The sequence below is a fragment of the Pongo abelii genome, chromosome 5 (genome assembly GCF_028885655.2).
Source record: "Pongo abelii isolate AG06213 chromosome 5, NHGRI_mPonAbe1-v2.0_pri, whole genome shotgun sequence".
NCBI lineage: Eukaryota > Metazoa > Chordata > Mammalia > Primates > Hominidae > Pongo > Pongo abelii.
Genome location: NC_071990.2, coordinates 54,530,153 through 54,550,635, shown reverse-complemented (window position 1 = coordinate 54,550,635; position 20,483 = coordinate 54,530,153). Strand labels below are relative to the sequence as shown.

General features: G+C 36.8%; 1 protein-coding gene and 1 pseudogene across 1 annotated transcript in view; one reads left to right on the top strand and one right to left on the bottom strand.

Moving 5' to 3' along the window:
- Positions 1–15,137, bottom strand: part of MLIP (muscular LMNA interacting protein) — a 245,615-nt gene extending 230,478 nt beyond the window's left edge. The window contains exon 1 of the mRNA XM_024248555.3: positions 15,016–15,137. Within this exon, the coding sequence (XP_024104323.3) occupies positions 15,016–15,078 (63 nt within the window). The 5' untranslated portion in view covers positions 15,079–15,137. The remainder of the gene's footprint in view (positions 1–15,015) is intronic.
- Positions 15,138–16,150: 1,013 nt separating this feature from the next.
- On the top strand, positions 16,151–17,640 carry LOC112133811 (enhancer of rudimentary homolog; annotated as a pseudogene).
- Positions 17,641–20,483: the final 2,843 nt, after the last annotated feature.

Genomic DNA, 20,483 nt, shown 5'->3' with positions numbered 1-20,483 from the left:
CTCCTTAAGCTGATAAGCAACTTCTACAAAGTCTCAGGATACAAAATCAATGTACAAAAATCACAAGCATTCTTATACACCAATAACAGACAAACAGAGAGCCAAATCATGAGTGAATTCCCATTCACAATTGCTTCAAAGAGAATAAAATACCTAGGAATCCAACTTACAAGGGACGTGAAGGACCTCTTCAAGGAGAACTACAAACCATTGCTCAATGAAATAAAAGAGGATACAAACAAATGGAACAATATTCCATGCTCATGGGTAGGAAGAATCAATATCGTGAAAATGGCCATACTGCCTAAGGTAATTTATAGATTCAATGCCATCCCCATCAAGCTACCAATGACTTTCTTCACAGAATTGGAAAAAACTACTTTAAAGTTCATATGGAACCAAAAAAGAGCCTGCATCACCAAGTCAATCCTAAGCCAAAAGAACAAAGCTGGAGGCATCACGCTACCTGACTTCAAACTATACTACAAGGCTACAGTAACCAAAACAGCATGGTACTGGTACCAAAACAGAGATATAGATCAATGAAACAGAACAGAGCCCTCAGAAATAACGCTGCATATCTACAACAATCTGATCTTTGACAAACCTGAGAAAAACAAGCAATGGGGAAAGGACTCCCTATTTAATAAATGGTGCTGGGAAAACTGGCTAGCCATATGTAGAAAGCTGAAACTGGATCCCTTCCTTACACCGTATACAAAAATTAATTCAAGATGGATTAAAGACTTAAACGTTAGACCTAAAACCATAAAAACCCTAGAAGAAAACCTAGGCATTACCATTCAGGACATAGGCATGGGCAAGGACTTCATGTCTAAAACGCCAAAAGCAATGGCAACAAAAGCCAAAACTGACAAATGAGATATTTTCTTTTTGGTTTGTTTTTCATTTGCAATTAAGACAAGACAATAATAGTTGACCAATAAAGTAGGTCCGCAAAAAGTAGTCAAAATTTTGGCAAGACAGCTTTTTATATGTGATATAAAAGTTATCACCTATCTAACTACATTTCTAGTGACATTTTAACATGTTATCCAAATGTTTCCCTATTTAAAGAGAAATTGTTTTAACATGTTGTTAAGTAACGTTATTAACAAGATGTTAGGTAAATTTAGAAGAATGTTAAAGTACTATTACTTACTTAAAGTCTATAGTAGTAAGATTTTATTCCATTCCATGACACCTAAATATTAGTCTAATTTTTCAAGAATGAAGAATAATAACGGCCTCATGAGGTAAATGTCATCTTTGATTATTTGTTTATTACAAATTAGGTAAATACAAAGTATGTGTTTCCTCTGAGGAGAATAGGAAATCATCATAAAGGGGTTATGGGGAGCTGAGGTTCTGGGCCTGTCATGAGAGGGATATAGGTGAGGGTTAGGAGAGTAGACCTGGACTCAGGCTGTCCTGAGGCCAACTCTTCCACTGGCTTGCTATGTGTCCTGGGCCACTGACTTAAGACTTAGTTCCACCCGGGCGCAGTGGCTCACACCTGTAATCCCAGCACTTTAGGAGACCAAGGTGGGTGGATTATGAAGCCAGGTGTTCGAGACCAGCCTATCCAACATGGTGAAATCCTGTCTCTACTAAAAATACAAAAACTAGCCATGCAAGGTGGCACACGCCTGTATTCCCAGCTACTCTGGAGGCTGAGGCAAGAGAATCACTTGAACCCAGGAGGCAGAGGTTGCAGTGAGCTGAGACCGCACCATTGCACTCCAACCTGGGCAACAGAGCAAGACTCCATCTCAAAAAAAAAAAATTAGTTCCTCCAACCGCAAAATGGGAAAATAGCATCTACCTCCGAGATTCGTGGTGATGATCGCAAATGAAGTACTTTACCTGTTTCTTAGAACATGGAACATGTTCTGCCTATTATCTATATCATGATAATCATCAGGCAAGATTACTCAGTTTATCTTAAACTATCAATCAACAGGGATTTGGTTTTCAATTCTGATGTTACATTAAAAAATTTAATTAAAGATGTTTTGTAAAAGTAATGTCCTGAAATATTTAGACTACTGGATCAAAACATCAATAGTTGTCCTATTATTAGTGGTAAGACATCAATACAATCTCAGTAATAAGAAAAATGGCAGCATGCTTCTTCTTTTCAGAATGACAGACAGCTTATTCCTTCTCACAATTATTGATAGATCCAATCTAAAATTGTACCTACAACTTTAAACACAAGGGAAACCAAAAAATGATCCCTCTTTGGGAGGCCAAGGTGGGTAAACCACTTGAGGCCAGGAGTTGAAGACCAGCCTAGCCAACATGGCAAAACTCTGTCTCTACTAAAAATACAAAAATTGGCCAGGCATGATGGTGTACACCTCTAGTCCCAGCTACTCGGGAGGCTGAGGCAGGAGGATCTCTTAAAGCCAAGAGGCAGGGGTTGCAGTGAGCCAAAATTGCACCACTGCACTCCAGCCTGGGTGACAGAGTAAGATTCTGTCTCAAAAAAAAAATAAAATCCCTTTTACTTCTTGAGTATTATAAAAACAAACCCAAACCAAATGCACAAAAGTTCCAGATATTCAGAAGTACTCTGCCCTACCTCATCCATATTGTGTATGGTTGTTATTGCAGGCTGTGATGGAGGAGAAGCTATCCCTCAGCACAGGATTTTGGTAGAATAAGAATAAAAATCTAAGCAAAATATAAATTCCTTCAAAATAAACATGAAAATTTTCAAAGGATAACCCAATTTTTATTGATTTCATAAGCATCTCTGTAATCATAACTGCCAGTGGTAAAGAATTTCAGGATATCTGAAAATATCTAATAGGTACTAAAAACCATTTTTATATTACTTAATTTTCACAAGGGAATTGTAAATATAACCCCTCATTGGGTTTTACTGGGTTATTCTTGAGGCAAAAAATGAGGCCAAATTAATCATCAAACATAGTATGAAAAAAATAGAACTCTCCAGTTCCACTTTCACCTACTCTCAGAAAGTTCCACAGTCTCCCTAATTCTGTCATTGCTCTGTGAACTAGCACTTTGGCTAAGTGACAGGAGACTGCCATTCTCCTCCTGTCACACTCTGGTGATGCTTTTCCAATGCCAAATCTGCAATTCTGCCACCAATGCCATAGCTGCCTACCGATGGCCACACTATAGGGGGTAAGCTGCCAGCAACAAGCATGCCGGCATTTAGTGCTTTGTATATCATACAAAGATTTCACGGAAAATTTTTACTCAGCATGACTGATGAGGTTAAGTTGGAGGTCCATCAGAAGGTAGAGGCAGTTGGCCATGCTCAGGGTCTCTCATTTTCCATGAACAAAAACCATATCTCATCTGTCTCTTCCCTCAGGACAAGTCCCTTCCTGAAAAGCTCTTCATTGTCTCTTGAAAATGGTCTGTGAAAGTGCCAAATCACCAGCTCTCCAGATGTGGCTGAATATCAAGGTGAATTTAATTTAGACTTAGCTTGGGATCCCCGTCATAACAAATCAGATAAAGTGCATGCGCATGCATGTGCACACACACACTCAGACATGTAAAACCCATCCTAGACAGTTCAAACAAGGTTTGAGTACCACTTTCCACATATTAGGATTACAAGGTGCCAAGAACATAGAGTTCCTAATCTTGAGGAGCCTGCAGTCTGCTGGTATCCAAGGTGGTACAGGCAGAAGGATGTAAGCACTCAAGGCTTCCATAAATCTGCTCTCAGATAAGGAATAAAGCACCAAAATCAGATGGCCTTGCATTCCTCTCTGACAATCTCATCAAGTCAGCAAGACAATAAAAATGTGAGGTTACAGTACAATTAAAAAAAATTACTCTGAGCTATTTGAAATCTTAGTAAAACTGAAAAATACAATTTAACCCATAATATTGTTGCCTTTATTTGGGTTGTTAAGATTCTAGGGTTTGGCTAATAGGGCTGCACAAATATATTCACTGATTTACACGTTAATGTTCTGTCAACATGCATGATCTGTAAAAGAAGCATTCCACTTTGCCTAACATCTGTCCTTTTGTGGAAAAAAGGAAAATACTGCCCACTATACCAAGGCCTTTACATTCCTTTGTATCATGTCATCATAGATTAGTAACTAATTCCCCTACTGTGTCCACTAGTTTTACTTTTATAAACAATATTGCAATAAACATCATTAAACTAAATATTTGTATATTTCTTTGCCTCATATAAATGTCTAGAGTAAAATTATCTGGCCAGTAGGTAGGTAAATAATTAAGGTCTCAATACATATTACACTCCAGAAAAATGGTAGCAATTTATAGTCCTATCTGCAGATGAGACTGCATATTTTTTAGAAAAATTCTTAAGTAAAAAAATTAATTAATTATTGGAAGTGTTGCTTTCCTAGGAAAATATCTTACATGCAAGGAATAAAAATGCCAGATGAAGGTAAGAGGCATATAGTATGATACCCCGAACAGAAAAAAAATAGTTGTTGGGTTTAAAATGTATTTGAATCTTTAGTCTTGGTCCATTTTTGGTGCTATAACAAAATATCTGAGGCTGGGTAATTTATAAAGAACAGAAATATACTCCAGGAAGTCCAAGATCAGGGTGCCAGCAGGTTCTGTGTCTGGTAAAGGTTCATTTCTCATTGATGGTGTCTTCTAGGCATCCTCACATGGTGGAAGGGACAGAAGGCAAAAAAGGGAGGAACACTGTGTCCTCACATGGCAGAAGAGCAGAAGAGAATGAACTCATTCCCTCAAGCCCTGTTAGAAGCGCACTACTCTCATCCACTAGGACTCCAACCTCACGGCTTCATCACCTCTTAAAAGCCCCACCTCTTAATACTATCAGTTGATGATTAAATTCCAACATCTGAATGTTGGAGGACACATCCAGACTGTAGCTTCTCTCAAAAAAAGAATAAAGATGTTCCACAGCACCCATCATTTATTGAAACGATTTTCCAACACAAATAGAGCATTGAGAGCAAGCTTTTAAAATAAATTGAGGGACTTCTGGGTCAAGATCACTAATGGAACACACATGTTTATTTCATATTCTTCTCTGGACACTATTAAAATGAGAGTAAAGGAATTTTAAACCATAAACCCACAAAAATAAGAGATCTGGCAGAGAGAAAAATCAGTATGAAAAAGCACATTGTAAATTTCTGGAAGATGAAAAGGAGATAGAGGTAGACGGCCAGACGAAGATGAGCTGCCAAGAAGAGACCTCAGTATAAATGACTTTGCAAACCCTGGAGGGTGCCAGAGTCAAGGAAGACAAATTCCACAAAGGCATGACTGTAAAGAAGGGCTGAAAAGAAGGAGATTCATTGAAAGCCTCTAAAACCAGCTCTTTCTTTTCCTTCCCCACCCCATGCAAAGATGGACCAGCAGGCAGGAGGTCTACAAGCTGCAGGCAAAGGATTGCTGGGCTGAATGAATGAATAAGCAGAAGCAAGTGGCACAACAAAACATGCCAGAATTCCAAGACCGAAAGCTGAGTTCAAGTGGAAAAACAAAATAGGGATGAAAAAAGGTTTTATTTCCCATATATTTCCTTCACATTCTAAATTAATGCCCCACTCTCTGTGATAAGCATATTAATTCATGCTAACATTTTCTTCCTTCAGCCTCCCACTATGACATGATATCCCCAGAGAAATCATAATAGGTTCAGGAAAGCAATCCTATGAGCTCTCTCAACTGCTCCTAAGACGAATGTCATCAAGTTAGTATTTAAAATCACGAGGTGGTCTCTAAATTGCTATGCTCTGACAGCTATAAGGGTACCAGGCCTATTTTGAAGACCAAGCTGGGGGTGGAGGGGGGGCATCTTCCCAGAAGCTACCCATGCAAGAAAATACCCATTAACTGAGAAGAAAATTAATAAAAGGACCCTTGAGAAATTTTTAGGTTATAAATAATAACAAAAGACCAGCAATTGAACTACAAACATCCTCTAACTATTTTTTTAAAAATGATCTCGTTATTTTCATGAAGGTCATGTAGAAAAATAAAGCAAATGATTCTCTAATGTAATTCCATCACTAATACCACAGTCTATTTGTCATTCCCTTAGGGGAGCTGTACTTGGGATAGAACAACTAGATATATAATTGTAATTCTCACAATGAGAACCTAGAAAATATTTCGCCGCACGTACAGTATGCTATATATGTCACTGTGAAAGCACAGCTCGCTTAAAGCCTGCAATCCATCCATCTCCTTTCTGTTATTCGCCATCACACAGAGCTATATCAAAAGATCCATTCAAACAGTGAGTCTCAGACTTACATTATCAGCAGACACTGCTTTAATTAGCAGTGGTTTTCAAAGGGCTGGATGGCTTCAAGAACTTGATTTGAACCATAAAGTAGAAATCTGGATCCTTAACAGTTTCACTTCTCAACTCTCAGCTCCCCTCACTGGGTTCCAATAGATACAGCCCTCATTTTTCTTAATGTAAGAAAGAAAATGAAAATGGTGGCTAGAGTTTGGCAATACTTGTGCGTCCACTTTTCCTCAACCACCAGTGATGCAGAGGGGCTAAAATTAAGGTTGCAAAGGGACTAAGATATCTGTGTCAGGTACGTTGCAGGGAGTGGTAATAATGACAGAAAAAGAATGAATAAGAGAAATCATTTTTAAAATAACATTTAACACACAGATTGTGTGTATATATATATGTGTGTGTGTGTGTATTAATTTTTATTCCAAATGAAAACATAGCATCCACTTTATTTTAGGTTAAGTGTGAGAAAATATAATGCTTTATTTTGGGTATTTCAATATAAACATTAAGGCACTTACATGCTACTTCTTTCATCTATTTCACAATATTTACCCATGATCCAATTCCTGAATCTTTGTTATTTCTCGGTGAAAACATAGAAAAACTATGCAATTTAATTAATCAGTACTGAACTGTGAACTTTCTATTCTAAAAGGAAGGTTTCATCTAATAACAAGGACTTCTATTTTACATTTGATTAGTGATAATATAAAAATAGAAACTATTTCAAGATTCCTAATGTTTGAATAAATAGGCATCATTTGGTATGGAAAGAATTTAATAAATCCACAACCAGAGAGCACTTTTGATAGATGTATAAAATGCTGAAGAGCATAGCAATATTTTCAAATCCAATCCAACCTTTCACTTTGTAGATAAAGAAGCCAAAGATTAAGTGATTTGTCAAAGGCCATACAAGCACAACTTTAACTGTATTACCTACCAGTCTCCTGGAATCAGATCTAACATGCTCCTCACCATACTAGTTGGCACTTAGGGAGAGATAGAAAACCTCTTTGGAATAAGAATCCTTGTCACCATCAACACACACACACACACACACACACACACACACACACAGAAGACACAGGTTCTTCATTTAGATTTTCATAGGTATGTCAATTAAACACCTGTACACACTCGCTTTTTCATTTTTCCAGTCTCTCCTCATTTTGCCATTATGCACATTAGGACTTTAACTCTCACTGCTTAGCAATTTCCCAATGATCCTCATGGTCCACCACTATCATAGCATATTTGCTTTCTCTCTCTTTTTAAAATTTCATGCTATAGATTCTTCTGCAATTTTTAAATTTTTGTTATTGGCTCAAAGGAGAAAAGGCCAGAAAGAAGTTAAGATGGAATTCTTTCCTATTCAAAAGAGATTTAAGTTTTTCAACTACTTAGTTTTTCACTTGAGTCTGCCAAATGATCAGGATTCATGGTTTCTATTTACTACTATACTACACCTGGGGTAAGACCAGAATTTTTTAATTACTCATAATGCTGAAGGGTTGTCTCAGTTATTTGGAGAACGTTATCTTAATCATCAAATCTCTAATAACTGGTGCAGAGAGATCAATCATATAATCCTCTTATTGACATCTCAGAAATGTCTTACGTCCCTAAGAAAGGGAAAAATTAATTAATTTTACTAAAAATTCAGGAGTGACACAGTGTTCAGAAACTCAAAGAATCCTGGTTCTGAATTCCCTCCAATTGCCTTCCAGTTGAGGGATGCTTACTGAGAAACTTAACATGAAATTTTGGTCTCTACCACCCATCTGTTTTATGAAAATAATTATTTCCACAGGGTATTTTAGATGTCAACTCTGGATGCCATCTCTGGAGAAAAGTGGATAATAAATTTAAAATATACCAATGATGAATGGGCCATCGTGGGCAATGTGCCAAGTGGAGACATAGAATGCACAGTAGGCAACACAAATACCTTAGGGAGGGCAGCTGCAGCCTTAAAGATGCTGAAGTGCCTACCATGGCCCATGACAATGTCACCGATAAAATCAAACATGAGCCGGCAGCTTAGGGGAGTTAAGGTATGGGGGCAAAGCAACTCACATTCTCTACCATCAAAATTGTCCCTTAGACAAAATGGACATCTAAGGCAACTTTATCAGTTGAATCCAAAACACAGCAAGAGTCATTGCTACTCTATGAGTAGCAGAGACATGGAAGGAGGTTTCCAAAATAAATGATGTAATGCCAAAAAAATAAAATATCATTGTTTGCATGTTTTTATCTTTCTTTCCTTCATTTAGGTCATCATCAAAATTAGTTTATTAAGAATGAATGCAACCAATTGTGGTATAAAGATACATACATCCAGTACCTTACTGACAGAGATTTCCTACTTATTAAATTTAATTTGCATTTATTACTTATTTTATTATGTGAAGTTGCCTTGTAAGGAATAACATATAGATCAGAAGCAACATTCAAGCCATACTGAAAGTAATATCTAGATAACACATCAGAAACATTGGCAGAATAGATGACTTGTTTTGGGGAATATCAGGGCCTTCTGAGTGAGTGCCTGTTACCAATGACTCTAGTTAGACACAATTAGAAAGAGAAATAAATATATAAGTAGATATTATGGCAGAATAAAACATGTGACAGGCCAGGCGCAGTGGCTCATGCCTGTAATTCTAGCACTTTGGGAGGCCGAGGCGGGCAGAGTGCCTGAGCCCAGGAATTCGAGACTAGCCTGGGCCACACAGTGAAACCCTGTCTCTACTAAAATACAAAAAAAAAAAAAAGTAGCTGGGCGTGGCAGCATGTGCCTGTGGTCCCAGCTACTCGGGAGACTGAGGCAGGATAATTGCTTGAACCCGGGAGGCAGAGGTTGCAGTGAGCCGAGATCACGCCACTACACTCCAGCCTGGGCGACAGAGTGAGACTCCATTTCCAAAAATAATGATAATAATAATAATAATCATCATCATCATCATTATCATAATCATGTTACCATGTTACAGCATAAAATGCTTTACAATCATTCCCGTTGTTAAGACATTCTGAAGAATAATTATAGACTTGCTACCACAGGTCCATGTGAGAAATTGAGGTGTCAATGGTCTGTACACTTAGAATGTTTCTGAGTGGCTAAAACCTATCATTATTATATCATAATGTACTTAAAAATAATCAAAGCATAATAATTGCCTTGAGGGCTAGGACTTTCTTTATCCTGTATGTTCAGATGGCTGCAGAGTACTGCAGCCCTTAGTATTCTGTCTTATTCAAAATAAGTGTCTAGGGATGTATACTGATTTGAAAGTCTGTTTTGTTTTTTCTGAGTACATTGCCATCCAATAGGCACTAGGTTGCATGTCTGAAGACGCTCACCAACAACACTCAAACCTGTCGTCAGATAATGATATGAGGAATTAGAACCAAGCACGAATCTCATGTTTTTTGTTTGTTAACAGATTTCTTCTTAGAAAGTAATTAATTTTATTTGTATTAATGAAGCTATGAATTAATAAATAATTTAGGCTGGGCATGGTGGCTCACACCTGTAATCCCAACACTTTGGGAGGCTAAAGTGGGTGAATTACCTGAGGTCAGGAGTTCAAAACTAGCCTGACCAATATGGTGAAACCGCATCTCTACTAAAAATACAAAATTAGCAGGGCGTGGTGGCACATGCCTGTAATCCCAGCTGCTGGGAAGGCTGAAGCAGCAGAATCGCTTGAACCCAGGAGGCGGAGGTTGCAGTGAGCCGAGATCGCACCATTGCACTCCAGCGTGGGCAACAAGAGTGAAACTCGAATTCAAAATAAATAAATTATTTAATTAACTTTATTTAAAGAGCTATCCTTCACTGAATTACCACAGAATTCTAAAATTCTGTGTAGTTTTACATTTTAACAAGTTTTTTTTTTTCATTTCTTTTCTCTTTTGCTGTATTTAAAAATAAGTAGTATGGGCCAGGCACAGTAGCTTTCGCCTGTAATCCCAGCACTTTGGGAGGCCAAGGCGGGTGGATCACCTGAGGTCAGGAATTTGAGACCAGCTTGGCTAACGTGGAGAAACCCAGTCTCTACTAAAAATACAAAAATTAGCCAGGCGTGGTGGTGCACGCCTGTAGTCCCAGCTACTCGGGAGGCTGAGGCAGGAGAATCGCTTGAACTTGGGAGGCGGAGCTTGCAGTGAGCCGAGATCGCGCCACTGCACTCCAGCCTGGGTGACAAGAGTGAAACTCAGTCTCAAAAAATAAATTAATTAATTAAATAAAAAATAGATAAGTGGTATGAACTCTTTTTTCTGAAATCAAGAAGAATGTTATTATGAGATCATAAGTAAATTTACATATCATTGGATAACTCTTTCGCTCTCAAATTCAAAATAAATCAAAATTTTAAATATAAAAAGTAAAATTTAAATTATTTAAAATATAATTGTTCAGCTCCTTATATTAGATATATCCTGTTAAAGAAAACTAATGTCAGATGACCTGTTTTCTTTCTCAATCTCAAAGAGTTGCTTTTTTACTCAAGGTAGCAATATTTATGACATTTAGAAACTGACCACTGTGTTGATTTGATTGTACCAAGTCTCAATATAAAATAAGTTGAATCATATACTCTTCTTGTTATCATTATTATTAATTTTTTATTTTTATTTTTTTTTGAGACGGAGTCTTGCTCTGTCGCCCAGGCTGGAGTGCAGTGGCGCAATCTCGGCTCACTGCAAGCTCTGCCTCCCAGGTTCACGCCAGTCTCCTGCCTCAGCCTCCCGAGCAGCTGGGACTACAGGTGCCTGCCGCCACGCCCAGCTAATTTTTTGTATTTTTAGTAGAGATGGGGTTTCGCCATGTTAGCCAGGACAGTCTCGATCTCCTGACCTCGTGATCCGCCCACCTCGGCCTCCCAAAGTGTTGGGATTACAGGCGTGAGCCACCACGCCCGGTCATTATCATTATTTTTGTAATATTATTGAACATTCATTATTTGAGAAGATAAAATTGTCTCGAGACATATTTTGTTAATACAAGAGAAATTATTAAATTTATGCATGAGATATGTTTCTTCTTATAATCTCTTAGAGAAAGAAACCATTATTTATCAGAATGCCCTGAGGTACATGATCATTTTACTATAGTAATATATGATTTTTTTTTCCTTTTCATTATGAAATTTCAGTAGAAGGTAAATATAAGGAAAATTCTTTGTTGATGCATTTATAGTCTAAAAGACATTTGGAAAATAGTCAAGATTTGTTGTCTTAGTTTTACTTATTTATTAAACATAATACATAGAAACTAGTACCTATTTCTTAAAACTATTCCAGAAGTAACTTCATGTTATAAATACAAATATACCCAGCTTGAAAGTATTGCTTTGTCTATCATTATTCCAAAAATGCATCTCAAAAATAAAATCAGACTACAAATTCATATGCTAACACGTCATTTCCTAAGGTATGTTGCAGAGAACACTACTGGTTCCTCAGAATATTCACTGTTATTACACACACATTAAAATGTATTACACTGGTAGATGAGTTTAGGAAACACCGGATTAACCTCCAGAGTGCCTCACAGTCTTTAGTATGTTACAATACAAATATGAGTCTCCAAGGGGAAATGTGTTGTATAGTGCATTTCCTGCTCAGTGTTTTCTGAATATTCTTGAACACAGACCGGAACCACATTTTGTGAAGCACTGTGGAAAATCAGAATTCCCAGGAACAGAGTTTAGAAAATACATGATAGGAAAAACAAAAGATCCATTCAGCCTCAACAGCAATTATGGTGGAACTAACCAAATTGAAACATATTGTTACAAAATACTTTCCTCCTTTCTTCCACCTCTCTACCACTTCCCACAAAAATTAGCTTTATTGTCATCTAATTTAGCAGAATCAGTGACTAAGATATTCCACGATTTAATAGATGGTTTCCAAAGGCGTGGAAATGTCCTAAGTCCATGTTAATTGATTTTTCTTCTCATATTTGAAATATTGGAATGACATCAACCAAATTATGAGAAATTTCACTTGGCATTGGTAGATTTAAGAAATTTTGAAGAATTTGATATCATTCCTTTATTTCTGATTATTTATTGATTAATAGATGTAAAAGAGGCACCTTGAATTGGTTAAGTACCTAGCAATCTTTTAATCAGCAAACAGCAATAAACTCAGGGCAAAATCAATACTTAAAAGTAGCAATTCACTCACCCAGGGTAAGATAAGATTTATATTGGATGTGTAGCAAAGAATCTTGTTTTACTTGTGTCTTGTCTTTGTCTTATTTTGTCTTGTTTTATCTTTGTGCAGAATAAACTGATGAATTTTTAAATTCTGCAGACTGGTGACTTACTTATTTACTATAGATCTTACCTTAGAAATTTTTTCAAATAAACCCAGTAATGCATATTGCTTAAGTGTGTGACACATACTATAACACTGTTCATAATAAAGATCCTTATGAGAGATACAGCTTTAATTTTAAACAAATGTATAACACAATATTATAATGTACACATATTGAAATATTTTAATGGAAAAAATATTTTCTTCTTTTAAAAACCAGACTTTTATGAACTTTACTATTTATAATAAATAAATTGAATAAATTTCAGAAAATAGTGAACTCCACAAAAATACATTTTTCAACTGTCTTCAGCAACATAGCCGGTCATACTGTGTTACATTGGTATTAACATGAAACATAATGCTCGATGAACTGAAGTTTTTGGATATTCATTTACATAAACAGCCAAAATAACTTTTATTGGAAACCCTCAAAGATATACATTTTCCAACTCTCTTAAATAGAAAATACTAAGCATAGGCAAAACTTTTCTTGATACAGTGTCATCAAAACTCCTGTATCTGAAAGGTGCCAGGTTCCTTAGCTCTATTTGCTTGTACACTTAATTACCCCAGACACTGGGCTTTCATGTGTTCCCGCCACCCCCAAAACAGCCTCTCTTCTCAGTGCAGGTGAATGTTCGTATGCCTCTGATGTGCCGCCATATTTCCCTGCAATCTTTGGAAGTCAATCTGAGGCTAGCCCTAGGCCTCTGCTACAGAGTAATGTTCATGAGTTTTGTGACAGCTGCTTCCTCTAAGGAAAGATTTTTGCTCACTTCTAGATTTATAGCTGTATTCAAGGTAGAGTCAGGCATGCACAATATCTGACTTTCCAGAAAGTGAAATGCTAATACATCGAATCACTTCAAATAAGAAGAGTCCATCTTCACTTTGTACACTAGCCCCATGTCCTCTATGTTTACTTGCAAAACTGCCTGTAAAAGACTGCCAGGAAGCTCAGGGTCAAATTTCACACTAATTCATAGCAACCATTTATTCATGTATTTAGTTACTCCCTATCTGGTTCCATAAAGGTTTTATGACCACTAATCCTTTATGCTTACCATATCTGGGTTTTCTTTTTACTTTTAAATGCATTTTAACTTTTTTCTTTCCACATTAGTAAACTTTGGGCACGTGCTTTTTAAGTGAATCAGGCCAAAAACAGTTTAAAAATAGGCTTAGGCTAGGGACTTCACATACATTATAGTTTTTATTCTTCACAAAAGCCTTCAGATTAGTTATTACTGTTCCCTATCTTACACATGAATTAACTGAGACTCAGAAAGATTAAACAAAACCCATGGTCTTATATTTGGTAGTTGTGGGCAAGAATTTTCACCAAGCCCTTTCTGATTCAAAATCCCTGGTTAGCTCTACAAGGACACATGGCCTTTCCAAATAGTCAAAAAGCAAAATACTCTGTGGCCATTACATGTCTGTACAATCACCTAGGGCAGAGGTCCAAAGTGGGTACTGAAAATGATGACCTGATTCCTTTAAGAAAAGGTTGTATATTTTATTAAATATATTACTTTAAGACCTTGAGATTCTAATACACTTCAGGAGTTTTCAACCCAGTATAGTTCTTTTTTCCATTTTTCTAGTTTTAATATCTTTAATAGTCCATAAACCTCAACTTTATACATCTAGAACAATGTATTCCTATGAATTTGGTCTTATTATGGGCTATATTATCTTACTTTTTGTTATTTATGCTGATATTAAAATTAGTTATGACCTGTTCCAATGTTAACTCTATAGCCACAGTAAATTTACAAACATAATTAGTGACCTGTGCTCATCAGATGAGCCATGGACAGCACATTTAACTCAAGGTTATAGTCTATTTTGTATTTGAGCAAATATAAGTGACCATATTAATCATTGACATTTAATTGCTTAGTATCGAGGCAAAATTACTTTTATAACTTCTACGGCAAAAAACTTTATCCTTATACCAGAAGTTCATTAAACTTAATAAAACATTAATCTATTCTATAATACTTATTTTTCTTGGCACATATTACTGGTATCTCTGAGAAAAAATGGACTTTGAACACTTGCTAAGCTTCACATACGTAAATAAAACAATTTTCCAGTGCTGAGGCAATCACAATGAGAGGTCAAAATAAATGGATTCTAGTTTTTAAAATGAAGGTAAACCACATCATTTAACTAAATCAAATTTGCCCTCATTTGTGCAATGGCATTTTATATATAACTTTATTACATTATTTTCAGGAAAGCCCATGGAACTCATTAATTTTAAAGTTATCGACCAGCAAAACATGGAAACAGAGGCCGGCTAGCACAACTTTTCCAATCTATGACAGTTGCTCTACTACCCTGTCAATTTCATTATAAATCTGTGTGTGCTAAATCTCATGTCTTACCGTCAGTTTCTCCTCTAAATTCTTGTTTAATAAGCTTCTTTTTTCATGCTTTTCAAGTTCCATGTTGAAAGAGAATGAAAAGGAGAGAAAGACTGAGAGACACAGAGGTTCAGATTCTGTCTAGAAAATGATTCGACGTGCTTACATGTTAGATATTGCAGGACATTCCAAGTTGTGAGAGCCTAGGACACTATCAGAGAGCCCTAGCGATAATTTCTGGTTAGCTAGTGTTTCCATTTATAGATGTTCAAACCCTATAAACAGAGCACTGAAGAGAAGTCAGGCAGCTGGCCTTAGATAATGATAAATGTCCCTAGATATAAAAGCAAACTCTTCAGCAGAATGTTCCAACAGGTTAGGCTCCCTGAACCAATACAGATGTATGTGACAAAAATCCACGATCAAAGAATTCATTAATAGCTGTTGCAACAGAATAAAATATACTTTAGAATATAGACCTAATAAATCAGTTAAAAGGAACAAATGTGATAGTCAGATAGCAAATAAAATCAGCGGATCTAGCGCTTCCAAATTCCAATTTGCATCCTAGTGGTGTAGATATGTATGTATTACTTTGTAGATTTTTTAAAATGTTGCTTAAAAAGGAAGAGCAAAAGTATAACAAATTAAAACTATAAAGACATGCAAACATATATTCAAGGGGTGTTGTCAACTTTATTCATGCAGAGTTGACAAAATGATGTTTAAAAATACCATGAAATAAAAGTGTTTTCCTTCACAAAAATGGATTTTGTTCTTCATTATCCTGGCTTTTTCACTGGGAGCAAAGTTATGATATAGAAGATAAATCTCATTTTTTCAGTGGAACAAGTACTTTCAGATTTCTTTAGAAAATGTTACATGCCTTAAAGAAAATTAATTGGGCAACTTAATGGTAAATAGTTCTCCCTGTGTTTTGCAGCAAAACAAAATATGTGGATGGTAATAGAAGAATATAAACTGATTTCAGAGTAAACTAAGACTGCTCTCTGTGGTGATTTAATACCTCAGCCTGTTTAAAACATCCTTTCAACACCTGTTTTTTGGTTTTGGTTTTGTTTTGTTTTGTTTTGTTTTGTCTACTTTAACTCAAATTCCCTATCAGCTTTTCCTTCATAAGAAAACATTTCAGAAAATGTGTTGTGGAGCTCTGTCCTTTCGAACGATTGCAGTCAATCCTCTGTTGTCAGGCAGGGTTGCTCCAGAATTTATTCTGCATCATGATGGAAGGTTTGAAGACTTCAGAAGTGAAACACTGAGTAGGCAATAAACCTATCGTTCACGATGATAAATTCAGAAACACTATATTAGATTCATGGGCAAAATGGGCTTCCCCTTTTGACTCAAATGTAAATTCCAGAAAAGAAATTATTTATGCTGGTTATTGTTCTAACAAGTTGGAAAACAAAAATCTTAAAGATTGATTAACATGCAAGATTGGTATGTGTCAAAAGCAAGGCAATTGTTAAAATCTTAAGTAAACGAACTTCCTAAACCTCTCTAGAAAAAAAAAAAAAAGAATCATGCTGTGGCTGCAAAAGGAAACTCAATTCGTGCTCAGCATGTGAGTTTAATGCCTGAAGACTAAATCCAGGATCCGGTTAGGAGGAAAAGGAATGGTGTGTGTGATGCAGAGTTGGTTGGCAGATGAGAATATGGTAGTGATTTGGAAGAGATGTGGGAGACATGAAAAGTTTTAGTTACACAAACATGTGCTGAGTGCTTACAATAGATAAAGACTATCCTAGGGGCAGGTAGGTTTTTTAAATAAAATAATTGAAAATAATAATACAATTTACAAATACAATCCCTGGATTTTGGCCCTCAACAAACTCACAACCCAGGTGCGACTGGATAGTAGCAGGATAATAACCCTCATGTAGCACAGTTCCTTGGCATACTCATCGTGCGCTAGGTACCGCTTTAAGGCTTTCCAAATGTTATTTCAATTCCCTTTTAAAATCAGTCTAGAGGGTAGATATTATTATCTTTCCCATTGTTATGGGCTAAATTTGTGCCTCCGAAATTCATATATTGAAGTTCTCATCCCCCAATACCCTAGAATGTGACTGTATGTAAAGAATGTTCTTGAAAGAGGTAATTTAGGTTAAATGAAGGCATTAGGTTGGGCCCTAATCCATTATGAGTGGTTCCTTCTAAGAAGAAATTAGAACACAGGCACTCACAGAGGGAAGGCTCTGTGAAGACTCACTGAGAAGATGGCCATCTATAGGTCAAAGAGAGCAGCCTTAGAAAAAACCAACCCTGGTGCTGCAGGGTAAGCAGCAGTTACCGTGAGAAGAGTTTGGTGGGCGATCTCACACCATCTTGCTGGCACAGCCTACCAAAAAGCCAGAAGACAGAACTTAAGCTGACTATGAATCTGTGAACAAATGCATGGACGGCATTTGTAAAATAAATGAAGAATATCTGAAGAGAATGATCCCAACAGCCCCTCTGTCTCATTGATATCATCAGTTGTTTGATTTTATGGATGATCTGGCAGACCTCAGCTGCCTGGTTTAGCGAGCTAATACCCAGACATGCCAGCCTTACAACAAAGATAGGATTAAAGAGAAGTTCTATATGCTCCTGAGTCAGCAGGCTCAACATACCAGGATGTAATTGAGTTGGGAGCACTAGGGGAATGAGGGGGGGCTTCACAGGTGTGTACAAAGAACGAGCTGTAATGGAAGTTTAGGATTACAGTGTTCCTGTTTCCATTTTGTTACACTCTAGCTAGGATTGAATGTATTAGATAAATGTGAGGGTCTTGTTCAACCTGAAGCTCCTGTTGGCTCCCTTTTTACTTTTACTTTTTTCTTTTTTTATTTAAACATTTTTTGTGATGATTTAGATGGAAGTTGTTCTTGGTCAGTTAACGTTGGCCCCAATCCTTCAAACTGTCCATGACATTTGCTGTACTAAATAGTCGTCACAACAAAGTTAGAGGCGGAAAAATTTTTTTTAATAAAAAATAAATTTACAAATATTTATAAAAGGAAGAAACCAACTGTGCTGACACTTTGATTTCAATCATCAATCCTCCAGAACTTTGAGGAAACAAACCTCTGTTGTTTAAACCACCCAGTCTGTGGTATTTGGTAGGACAGGCAAATCAAACTAATATGCCCATTTCGGAGTTGAAAAAGCAAGACAGAGTTACACAACTAATAAGCAGCCATCAAGGCCCCTCGCCTAAGCTCCTCTCCAGCCGCTATGCACTTTAGCTTCTCCTCTGAACAAATCACTTCATTACAGGTGTAACAGGAGACTGGGTAAATAGCACCAGCACTGTGTGGAGAATGCTCTCTCTTCCATGCCTTTTCAGAGATATGTTTGAATATATTTTAGATACGATTGAGGCACAGAAGCTTTCTTTAGATGAAATTATGCCCAGGTAAAAGCTAACTCTCATCTACTTGCTGGTCAAACAGAAAAGAGATTGAGCCACTCTGGTCTCCTTTCCGTTTGTCAGTCACAACAAACATGTTCCTTGCTTGGGAGCTGTCTTCCTGGAGTGCTCTCCCCCCTCCAGATAGTCACGTAGCTCTCTTCTCACTTCATCCAGGCCTTCCCCATCACAAACAGCAAACCCATCACTCTTTGTTCACTCACTTGCTGTTTTCCCTGTCCCCTAAATAGAGGGATGATACCAACCACATGTGTTGTTACAAAAATTAAGTGTGGTAAATTTTGTGTGTAAGGAACTTAACAGAATGTCTGGCAACAAGCGGGTTCTCAGTAAAAGCGTGTGACATTATTTCCCTGGTCGACATGACATTTATGTAGGAAAAAGGTGACTTCAAAGATACTATCCAAACCCTAATAAGTGTGGCAAAAAAATTAACTAGACCAGGGATCCCCAACCCCTGGGCCATGAACCAGTATTTTGTGGCCTGCTAGGAAATGGGCTGCACAGCAGGAGGTGAGTGGCAGCTGAGAGAGCATTACCACCTGAGCTCCACCACCTGTCAGATCAGCAGCAGCATTAGATTCTCATCAGAGCGTGAATCTTATTGTGAACTGCGCATGTAAGGAATCCAGGTTTCATGCTCCTTATGAGAATCTAACGAATGCCTGATGATCTGAGGTGGCACAGTTTCATCCCAAAACCATCCCCCACCCCTAGCCCCATCTGTGGAAAAATTGTCTTCTGGGAAACCAAAAAGGTTGGAAACCACTGAAATAGAAAATAAGAGCAAATATTTGCAAGTTATTTATCTGATAAAAGATTTGTATCCAAGATACATAAAGAAGTCTTGCAACTCAACAATAAAAAGACAAATAACCCAATGTAAAAAAATGGACAAAGGATTTGAATAGACATTTCTCTAAAGAAAACAAATGGCCAACAAGCACATGGAAAGATGTTCAACATCATAGTGATTAGGAAGCACAAAACAAAACCAGGAAATAACACTTCACACCTATTAGGATGGCTAAAATAAAACACAAACAATAACAAGCATTGGCAAGGATGTGAGGAAATTGAAACCCTCTTATATTACTCCTGAAATCATAAAGGGGCACAGCCACTTTAGACAACAGTGTGTCAATTCCTCAAAATGCTATACATAGAATTACAATATTACCCCACAATTCCACTGCTAGGTATATACACAAGAGAAGTGACAACATGTGTCCACACAAAACTTCTACCCAAATGTTCATGACAGCATTATTTGTAATTGTCGAAAAGTGGAAAAAACACAAATATCTGTCAGTATATGGATGGTAAAACAGATGTGGTATATCCATACAGGGAAAATTATTCAGCAATAAAAAGGAATTAAGTATTAATACGTGCAAGAACATGGATGAACCTTGAAAATACAATAAGTGAAAGAAGCCAGTCACGAAAGACCACCTATTACATGATTTATTTACATAAAATGTCCAGAATAGGCAAATTCATGGAATGAGAAAGATCATTTGTGGTTTCCAGTGGTAGGAGGGAAGGCAGAACAGGGAGTGACTACTAACGGGAACAGAGTTACTCTTTTGGATGATGAAAACGTTATGAAATTAGACATTGATGATGATTTTGTACAACTTTGAAAATATACTAAAAATCACCAAAGTGTATGTACAGCGTAAAAGGATAAATTTTATAGCATATAAATTATATATATATAATTTATATAAATTATACGTTAAGAAGGCTATTAATTTTTTTAAAAAATTGACAAAGGAAGATTTGTAATTCCTTTTTAAGCTAGTAATTTATTATTTTTCCCAGGAATATACTACTCACATAGGGTCCCTCCAAACAGGAAATTAAAATGTAAACTGCAGTAACCAAGCAAGAATTCCATTCAAAATGGAAACAAATGACCGCTGGCACGTAATATTTGGTTCAAGATATTGCCACCTCAGTTCATTCCTTTGCATTCAATACACCTGCTTCCCAAACAAGTGCCTGATGAATTTGTGCCTGTATTCAAAAACTGGGGAAAGTGGAACTT